This window comes from Nothoprocta perdicaria, unplaced genomic scaffold (assembly GCF_003342845.1).
Source record: "Nothoprocta perdicaria isolate Ctin4 unplaced genomic scaffold, notPer1 scaffold_413, whole genome shotgun sequence".
In the NCBI taxonomy this organism is placed as follows: Eukaryota; Metazoa; Chordata; class Aves; order Tinamiformes; family Tinamidae; genus Nothoprocta; species Nothoprocta perdicaria.
In genome coordinates, this window is record NW_020455659.1 from 93,293 (window position 1) to 103,688 (window position 10,396).

The following is a 10,396-nucleotide window of genomic DNA, read 5'->3' on the forward strand; positions in this document are numbered from 1 at the left end:
CGCGGGGACGCCGCGTACGACAACGTGGCGCTGGGGACGGCCAAGAAGAGGAGCCCACGGGAATGAGCAGGGACCCCCCATTTGTCTCCCCCATGGGTGGAGGAGGCGCTGGGCGCGCCGGCCGTGCCGGGCACCTCTGCCCAGCTGTGCCGCTGGAGGGCAGAGCGAGCCCGGCGGCCCCCGCTCCCCGGGGGGGTCTCCGCAGCCCCGCTCCCCGCTCTGCGCCCCTGGTGCCTGCCGGGTTCCCGCGCTGTCCCGCTGCGGTGGCATCGGGCGCACTCCGGCTGTGCCAGGTCCGCATCCCAGCACGGATGGCGCTGACACCGCCCGTCTCCCTGAAGGTCACACTGCTCCACGCGCRGGTGGGGGTAAATTCCTCCTGTCTCAGCTAGGGGGTTAATTTTGCTTTTTTTGTGCTTTTTTATGKTTTTTTTTTAATTATTTTTTTAATATATAAAACCACTTTGGAGCCGCCTCTGGATTCTAAATTAAATGCCAAGCTTTATTGTCATGGTGATCAKAGCGAGCGGCTCCTCTCTTCCCGGGGCGCGCGGAGCAGGGCCAGGCGAGACGCGCGGTGCCCTGTGCAGGGRGGCGGCTCCTCCTCAGCCTCCTCTTCCTCCTCCCGGAGAGCACCTCCAGCCTTCCGCTTCTCCACCCGGACTTTCCTGATGAGGAGGAGGCTGCTGCGCTGAAGCCAGCGCAGGGTCCCCAGYGCCAGGTCCTGCCGGTGACAGAGCCAGGGTCCAGCCCGGGCACCGTGCCGGGACATCCCGCCCCAGCGCCYGGGAGAGCTTCCACCACAGAGAAAGGAACAGCAGGAATTATTTAACATCTTTCAATCAAATACATGGTTAGGTGCTTGAGCTGATTTCCTGGATCCCCAAAATCCAAGTGCCAATTTTTAATAAAGCAAATTAAGTGTTTTGTGTATTACACAGATTAGAGCTCTGTATCAATCCATCTATCAGGAGTGTTGGGAAACACACGGGCTGGTGACAAGCGCAGCCGACAGATCCCAAACACTCCTGGCCCTGGCACCCAGGGTGGAGGGCGAAGCAGTGCAGAGCGGACCCTGTTTAGGAACAGGGAGCTGCATTTTTGGCCTTTTCCCATCGTATTTTGGCAGCAATCCCTGCCAATCCCGGCACACCCGCTCTCTGCACTCGGCTCTTCCATGGAGGAGAATTCCGGTGGGAAGGCAGGCTTGGCTGGCTGGAGCAACCGGGACTCCTAGCAGCACCATCCCCTTCACCGGTAATCAATTGCCTGAGCRTGTGCAATTATTAATTAGTGCTCATTATGGCGGTTATTTATTATTTATTAGTGTTAACACAGGCCGCTCTCCATGCTGCCGCTCTCGGTGTGAGCCGGGACTCCGTGCGCTGTCCGCCTGCTCCACCACTATTTTTCTTCACGAACAGAAGAAACTGGAGACCCTTTCCGGACTCCACTTCAAGCTCTTATGGGACCAGCAAGGCTTGAGAAGTGCCGACCTGGCAAAGACGCTAATCCCATGGGATGCTGCGGAGCGGAGATGGGCACCGGGGGCTCTTCCCTGCCCCAACGAGCTCCRGAGCATCTTCCCCATCCCAGCCAGGAGCTGCTGTAACGGAGTGGGAAAGGCTGGAAAACTCTTCCCGCTGGAGAACAAACCCTTGTCGAGGCAGCTCCTTTCTTCATTAGTGTCCGCTCGCATTAGGGAAGCGCTCGCTCCGCYGCGCGCTCCAGCTGCTCCGCCGGCGCCAACGCTGCGGCCGCAAACTGCATTAGCGTCTCGCCAAGCAGCCCCTAATACTATTAGGGGGGAGGCATCCGAGGTGCTAAATGACAGGCTCCTAATCAGCGGCGGGATTTATGGCCCGCGCCGCCGCCACRCGGGGCTCTTCATTCAGAAAAAAACGGTTTAATTGGGAGCGCCTGGATTCTCTCCGCCTGTCGTGTGGCTGGAGCTCCGGATCACCGCGGGGATGGGGGGAAAAGGAGCCGAGGGCGATGGGGAGCGGGGAGGTGCAGCCCGTCCCAGCACCCCTCGGCAGCACGGATGGAGCTGTGCTGTGATCCGGGCTCCCGGTGGCTGCAGCCGAATTAATCGGCAGTTGCCAGCGGTCCGTAAAACCTTCTTGGGGAAGGAAGCTGTAAAGTGCCGCCTCCTTGGCCGGGTTTCCGCATTGATCCCGTGGCCTCTCCGGCCACGGCCAGGCCCTGGGGAGCTGTGTGTGGCCTCCACCGAGCACCACCATCAACGCGGGGCCTCCTGGATCGAGCCTGGAGCTTTCGGAAGGCGGATGTGCTTAGCGCCGTCCCCTTGCCTTGCTGCACACCCACGGAGCGAAAATAAGAAGGTGGATGCTGTGCCAAGCTCATCCGCCCGCGGATTTTGTCAGGGCTGCAGTATAAATACCTCCTCCAGCCTCCCGGCACCCACCTGCCCAGACTGAGGCTTAAAGTAAAAATATCCCCTGGGTGCGAATGCGCCGCTGACGGCAGCGCGGCCCCAGCGCACGGATCCCGGGGGATCCCGGGAGCCGCCGCTCCTGCCCATTCCAAAGTGGGGCCACGAACCCTCCCTTGCGGCTGCCTCTGAGAAAGGGGAGTCAATTACCGGCAGCTGGTGAGAGGCGAAAATTATTATTAATTTCCAGGCAAGCATATGCTTCGTGTTAGCAGTGCCCGACGCCGTGGCAGAAGGGCCGATGCCGTCCAGATGGCTCCGTGCGCCGCGGGAATGATTAGCGTGCCGGTGGGCACGGCGCGCCGGGGCGATGCTCCGCCGGGGCCTTGCCTTCCTTTTCCCGTTTTATCCCAACCTCTTGGCACGAGGGGCCTGGGAAGCAGGTTGCAGAGGGGATGTGGATGCCCAAGTCCCCCGTGAGCCCTTTGGCCCTGCTGCAAACCAGGGAGGGCGGCAAGCGCCGCTCCGCTTTCCCTGCTCGCCGTATGGAATTGCCCGGAGAGCAGTTGCAATTGCAATTGCCCGTACGGAATTGCACGCACAGAGCAACCTTTCCTTGGTGAGACATAGCGACGGCAGCCGAAATTGCCGGTGTGAAACCAGTAAGCGGTGTCTATTTTTACCCGGCAGCAGGAGCCGGTGCTGCGGGTTATCCGCTGAGTCTCCGCTCGGCTGACCTCGGGGAGGGAAAAGAAAGCCCAGTTTGCAGGCGAGAGCGGCAGGAACATGGAGCTTCTTTAAATCCGGGGCTGGGAATGGTTCAGCGCCAGGGGAGAGGGATAAAAATAGCTGCTGTTCCCTGTGCCCGTGACAGAGGCGCGGGACGAGCAGAGCTGCGGGGGGGCCGGCGGCAAGCGCTGCCTTATAAATAGCCCTAATTACTGGTGCGGGTGCACGATACTTAATGAGGGGTTGGGGTGACATGAGCCCGGCGATGCCTCGACGCCTCCCGGCACAGGGCTTTGTGATGCCACCCTTGCCACAAGCCACGGCCCTGCATTCCCGAGGGAATGGGAGGCAGGAAGGGCAGCTCCGTGGGGAGCGCGCAGCGTCCCGGCTCGCCGGGCCTCGCCACGAATGTCCTGGCTTTGCTCCCCATACGAGGAGACATTCGAGCGATAACGCGGCACGAAGCGACGGAGTGCAATCTCCGAGAAATATTGGCGCATTAAAAGAGAGCAGAAGCTGCTGCAGCTGGTTAAAAGATTGCCACGGYGGAAGCCTTTCCCAGCAGCTGGCTCGCGCGCCGTAAATCCAGCTCTCTCCCTGTTGAAGGTGAACGCCGCACCGGAGCGGCGCCGCCTATTCGAGCTCGGGGTTCCTCCAAAGAGTATTGGGATGGCTGGGATTGGGCTGCAATCCCTCTCCGTGCTTGGTGACATGGTCCCAGAGGAGCCCGCTGCTTCCAGCGCGTGCCAGCAGCGGGATGGGACCCCTCTCCATCTCCAGGAGGAACTGTGGCTCCCTTGATTCCAGGGCTCGTGGATACAGGGGGTTTATTCCCAGGGGAGCAGTAATGGAGATGAATATAAAAATCCTCTCAGCGGGCGCCCTGCGGGATTCATGGAGCGTGGCCGGCTCTCCTGGCCTGCGGGACGAGCACTAACCCGGCTCCMCTCACCAAGGGGAGGCAGGAAATGAATCCCGCCCCAACGGGAACCTGCCTCCCATGCTCCGAATCCGGCATTCCCTGGGGTGCCCATGCCAGGGTGCCCAGCATCCCCGCGGAGTGCGCCGCTCCGGAGGGCAGCTTTCGATCCATCCCCAACACGGGCGGCCTGAGGAGGTCCCACGGGTGCACCCCGGCCCTGCGCGGAGCCTGCTCACCCCAAAGCCGCTTCCCGACGGCCCCCGGGATCCGGCAGCCAAGACCAGGGCCGTTCCCTTTCCTTCCACGAGGAGCGTAATCCCCRCTTTGAAAGGCGCATCCTCCGCTTGATGCTTCCTGACATTAATATTATCATCTCCAACCAGCCGCAGAGCCCAGCTGTCGCCCGCGATTAGGGCGCTGACACAGATCGGTGCAAGATTTCACGAGCGTCTCATTACTGCTGACTCCAGCGCCGCGCCGCTTATATAACTCGGCTTGCGGAAAGCTGCCGGCGCGGGTGCTCCGCCGCTGCCGAGCCTCGCTCCCCCCGGCCACGCCGGCTGCCTCTTCCCATCCCTCCCTTCCCCTTTGGGAGGTTTTCCTCGTTCCGGAGCGGCCGTTTCTTTGCTAACCGGGAAGGATGAGCTGGATACTCGTGTGCAGCTCGCTCTGCAGAGCCGGCACAGGCTCCCTGCATCCCTGCGATGCTGGGAAAGCAGAGGGAGACWGAGCGGGAATGGGACCCCGGAGCATCCGTCTCCATCAGGGATGCTGCAGGTGTGCCGGGAAGCACGTGGACATGGTGGGGAAAGGAAAGACCTCCGGCTACAGCTCCAAAAAAGGGCAGAATTTAGGKAAGAAGCTCCCCGGGACCGTGTCCCTGGCCACGCACTGCCCCTTCAAGCTGTGCCTGCAAGATGATTTTATCAAAGGGGAAAAGTGAGGCGGGGAGGTGGGATTTTCTGCTCTGGCTAAACGGAGCATCGTGGCTCCAATTAAAGTTTGGAAGCCTCATCCTGGAGCTGGGGCCCGTCAGAGGCTGACAGTTATTGGGCTGTCAAAGCCAATCTCTTCCAAGCGCTGCTTCCCCGAGTGCTGTGCGTTAGGAGTCATTTATGCCATCTATACCGAGGTGCTCCATTCGGGAGGGTTTTGCTCCTTCGCTTTAGGTCTTGTTCCCTTTCCTCCRGAGCTGAAATGATCACAGTTGTCTCCAGCCGATTCCAACTAGGCTAAAGCTGCCCCAGGTCATCTCCCCTTTGCCCCTGGGCACTGAAACCTGGCCCAAATCCCTGGGATTCCTCCTGCCCGGCACCAGCAGCAGGTAACAGCTCTGCCCAGGGCTGTCGGCTGCCTTCCCAGTGAGCGAATCCCTGCGACGCCGTTACGGGAATTCAGCCTCCCAGAAGATATCTGGGCAGCGTTATTACAGGATATTATACAGACCATTTGCATGGCCACCTCCAGGTCATTTCGATCACTTCAAGCTACTTATCTGCCCATTTTCCTCCCCGTCATATTTGCCTAATTYGATTACCCCGCAGCCTCAGCACAGCGAAATAACCAGGCGGCAGCGCCCGGGGCGAGCGGAGCGGATGGGCACCCACTGCGGGGGCTGCCCCTGCGTGGGGACCCCTCCCCAGCAACCTGCGCCCTGCGTGGCCCATCCGCGTGTCCAAGAACAACCGGGATGTCCCGGAGCAGGGCGCCGGGGAGACCTCCTTGCCTCCCGCTTACATCGGGAGCTGCAGGATGCTGCTCCCTCCCGGCGCTTGGTTCCCGTCCTGGAGACATCCGCCCACTCGTTGCGCCCAAAATGGGGTGAAATGGCCATGGATTGGCACGGCGGGTGCTCCCCGTGCTTGCAGGAGTGCTGCTGGATGTGCCGCTTCCCGCAGCGCTTTGGAGGAGCGACACCAAAGCGGAACCCGCCGACAGCCCCGGTGCTGAYGAGGCTGCGATTAAACTGCAAATTCCGGAGCTCCACGCTCGGAATTCTCAGCCCCTCGGAATTCTCGGCCCTGCTGCCGGCGGGAGCATCCACTGGGAGCTGCCTCCGCATGCGGCCGCGCTCCTCCTTCCCTGGGTGCGTCAGGGGCTGCAAACCTCGTGAATCCCCATAAAAATCCCTGTGATCCAACTCCCAATGCCAGGGAAACAGAAAGAGCCCTTTTCCAGGGGAAAGCTTTCCCTTTCCCCTTGATAAAATCATCCTCCAGACACAGCTTGAAGGGGCAGTGCATGGCCAGAGACACGGTCCCAGGGAGCTTCTTCCCTTTCCCAGGGAAAGGAAATCATGGCGCTGGCTCCCTGGGAAGCCGGGCTGCCCTGGGAAGCGCAGGAAGGCCTGGAGGGGTGACGCCGGGATGGCTGAGATGCTCCGGGAGCGCGGGGAGGAGGGATGCTATAAATACTGCCGCTGACGCAGCGTGCCGGCCTCCAAATGGAGGCTGGAGACAATAAAGATAATCAAGGGACTTGGGGTGATTGCCAGGGACCGGAGGGGCACATGGCAAGAGCGGAGCAGGAAATCTCTCCCGACAGCGCCAAGAGGCCTCTGAGAGGCCAAAGGGGGCCTGTGGATTCTCTGATGGCTGGTAGAAGGGCTGTGCTGCGGAGCACTAGGACGGTGCCACAGCTCCCGGTGGGGATGACAGCCGTGTCAAACTTCCACCCCCAGGGTGGCATGGGGTGGGATACACGGTTGGGAAGGGGAGTTGAAGGAGGTAGATGCGGTGACCATGAATATTCATGGCCCCTTCCCTTGCTCGCTTCCCAGCGGAGATGAGAGCTGCCTTTGAGTTAGTCGTTCTTTATTAATGAGCCCTCTGTTCCTGGGAAATGATGCCGGGGGAGCGGGGAAAAGAGGGCYGGGCGGGGAAAGCTGCATCCACCGRCTGCTCCATGGATGCCCTGCAAGCCCAGGAGCCGCGGCCGGCCGGGCGAGCGCCAGGCGGCCGCTCAGCCCGCTCCGAGCTCCGCGCAGACAGCAGCTAAAGAGCTGCTTAGCAGAGCAGCCACTGCTGTCCCCCGCCTGCCGTTTGTCACCGCCGCCTCGCCTCTAATGGAGCAATTTTGCCTTTGCTGCTCGGGTATCGCCACGGAGCTGTGTTGAGCCGGCCGCTCCAAACACGCAGCGGYGGCGGCGGCCGGGGGCTCCTGCGGTGGCAGCTGCTCCAATTGCCCCTTCTCCGCGGCTGCCCCCTGCTACCCGTCCCCCCTGCACTGCACTGCTCAGGCTCCGAAAAGATGCAGCCTCCTGCTGCGTTGCTGCTGGGGAGGAGAGGGAGGGAGGGATGCGATTCCTGTGCACGCGGGGGTGGGATGCGCAGGGTGCGTCTCCTGTGCATCGTCCGGGGGGGGGATGCATTGCCCAGGCCATCTCCTGTGCATCGTCCAGAGGGGGATGCATCTCCTGTGCATCTCCTGTGCATGTGCAGGGGTGGGGTGCATCATCCAGGCCATCTCCTGTGCATCGTCCAGTGGGGATGCATCGTCCAGGCCATCTCCTGTGCATCTCCTGTGCATGTGCAGGGGTGGGGTGCATCATCCAGGCCATCTCCTGTGCATCGTCCAGGGGGGATGCATCATCCAGGCCATCTCCTGTGCATGTGCAGGGGGGATGCATCGACCAGGCCATCTCCTGTGCATCTCCTGTGCATGTGCAGGGGGGATGCATCGACCAGACCATCTCCTGTGCATCGTCCAGGGGAAGATGCATCATCCAGGCCATCTCCTGTGCATCTCCTATGCATCGTCCGGGGGGGATGCATCATCCAGGCCATCTCCTGTGCATCTCCTATGCATCGTCCGGGGGGGATGCATCACCCAGGCCATCTCCTGTGCATCATACAGGGGGGATGCATCTCCTGTGCATCTCCTGTGCATGTGCAGGGGTGGGGTGCATCATCCAGGCCATCTCCTGTGCATGTGCAGGGGGGATGCATCGTCCAGGCCATCTCCTGTGCATCTCCTGTGCATGTGCAGGGGGGATTCATCCTCCAGGCCATCTCCTGTGCATCGTCCAGGGGAAGATGCATCGTCCAGGCCATCTCCTGTGCATCTCCTATGCATCGTCCAGGGGGGATGCATCGCCCAGGCCATCTCCTGTGGATCTCCTGTGCATGTGCAGGGGGGATGCACTGTCCAGGCCGTTTCCCTGCTCTCCAGCAGCAGCTGCTGTGGTGGCCGGCCCTGTTTCTGCTCTCCCCRGGGTGAGGCGGCGTGGTTCAACAAAGGGCAATGAGGGAGGCCAGGCGGAGGCAGCGCAGACCTCCCTTTTCCTRCAGGTTTTGTGCCGTCTCCGCGCCTCGTGGGCTGCGATGCTTCCCTGCTTGGTGCCTCTTCTCCTTGGAAACCCGCAGYCGGCAGCAGCGAGGGCCCCCGGCCTCTGCCTGCTCCCGCTTCCCTGCTCCACAGGCCATTCCCGACTTGTCCACAGCCCAGTGCAAGGGCTGGAGATGCTGGATCCATCAGTGCCAGGTGACACGGGGGACTCCAGCGGTTGAAGATGACGAGCTCACAGCTGGCCAGCACCCAGAGGAGCCGCAGTGGGTTGGGATTGAACAGCATCCAGGAGCATCCTACGGGCTGAAAGAGCATCCCGGGTGTCTCCTGCTCTCCTTGGTGGGAGCCACCAGAGAGGCTCCCCACACCAGGCTCAGACTCTTGATTTAAGGAGCTCCAAGGCTATAAATTCCCTTGGAATAAATTCTAAATGTGAGGCCAGGTACCTGGCTGCTCTTGAAAGAGAGGGAGCTGGAACGTGACCGGGACACAGGGCAGCAGCTCCTGCCAGGGCTCTCCTTCAGCTCAGGAAATTTGGGACAGGAGATTTTTTTGCTTGATCCTGAGGCCCCAGCTCGTAGCCCCCAAGCGATGTCGGGTAGCCAAGGATGCAGCGACTCACTGCTCTCTCCATGAAAATTCAGCAAAACACAGCAACATCCTGCTGAGCATGAGCCACCATCATTTTATTTTATTTTATTTTATTTTATTTTATTTTATTTTATTTTATTTTATTTTATTTTATTTTATTTTATTTTATTTTATTTTATTTTATTTTNTATTTTATTTTATTTTATTTTATTTTATTTTATTTTATTTTATTTTATTTTATTTTATTTTATTTTATTTCATTTCATTTCATTTCATTTCATTTCATTTCATTTCATTTCATTTTATTTCATTTTATGGAGAAGGCAGCCAGGGATATCAAGAGATATCAAGAGGAGGTAAAATATAAGATGGGGAAGGATGTGGCAGAGCGAGAAGCCATCTTTCTGCTCTGATCCTGGTTGGCTCCTTGGCTGCATTGGAGTCAAGGAAGGATTGCGGCCGCTTCCCGAGCAGCCACTGCGGGTCCCGGKTTGGGATCCCACACACTGGTGTTTGCACCTGAGTCAGGTGTAATTCCCTAAGCTTGAGAGCATCAGGTCTGTCCCCCCTGCCTCTCTGCTCCGTGCGCTGCTCCGGAACAGCYACCGGGATGGGAATCCAGATGGCACAGCTGGGTGGGTGCAAGAAGCTCCCCACTGCTCAACGTAGGGCTGGAAGGAGGATGAGGATGCTGACAGAGCCAGAAGGGGATGAGCATGAGGCCAGGATCCTGCTCATGTCCTGGGAGCAGCGGTGGAGGGAGCTCTGCTCCGCTCCTCCCGGAGGCGATATCCGATATCCAGGCTGTGGGAAGAAGGGAGAGGCTGAGTGCTGCCAAGGGCTGAGCCGGGAAAACCAGGAGCCTCAGGCACAAATGAACAACGGTCCTGGCAGCATGTGTGCGTGTGCACGAGCGTGCACGTGTGTGTGCAATTCCTCCCACCGGCAGATCCCAGAGCGGGATCCGCTGGCAGCTCCTGGCCCTCCTCTCCCTCCCTCCACAGAGGGGCCGGTGGCAGCTCTCTGATCCGGTGCTCCCTGATCCGGGCCACATCACCAAGCCCCTGCGCGTGTCCATGTCCCCACATGTCCCCCATGTCCATGTTCAGAGCAGGGGCAGGTTGTGGGGGGCTAGGGAGTTGGCGGGGGGGCCCTGTCTGACCGCAGCAGCAGGGGGGTCAGTGGTTGGTGCGGGGCCCAGTGCGCACGGCAGGGACATAAGGATGGCTGGAGACAGGGATGAATGGGTGGAGGTGGCTGGAGGGAGGATGGAGGGATGAGATGGATGGATGGATGGATGGATGGATGGATGGATGGATGGAGAGAGGGATGAAGGGACAAGGGCGGCTGGAAGGGCTCCCGCACCCCTCCAGCTGCAGCGCTCTGCCTCCCTCTCCAGCATCGCCGCCGCCTCCCGGAGCCCCGGGCCCGGCGCGGCCGCTGCCCCGCGCGCAGCCCGGCACGAGGGGCGG

The 10,396-nt window shown here is 60.2% G+C and overlaps 1 protein-coding gene across 1 annotated transcript in view; it reads left to right on the top strand.

Moving 5' to 3' along the window:
• The window catches only part of DOK2 (docking protein 2), a 5,581-nt gene extending 2,466 nt beyond the window's left edge, over window positions 1-3,115 (top strand). Inside the window, exons 6-7 of the mRNA XM_026045886.1 lie at window positions 294-368; window positions 3,086-3,115. Coding sequence (XP_025901671.1) covers window positions 294-368; window positions 3,086-3,115 — 105 coding nt within the window. The remainder of the gene's footprint in view (window positions 1-293; window positions 369-3,085) is intronic.
• Window positions 3,116-10,396: the final 7,281 nt, after the last annotated feature.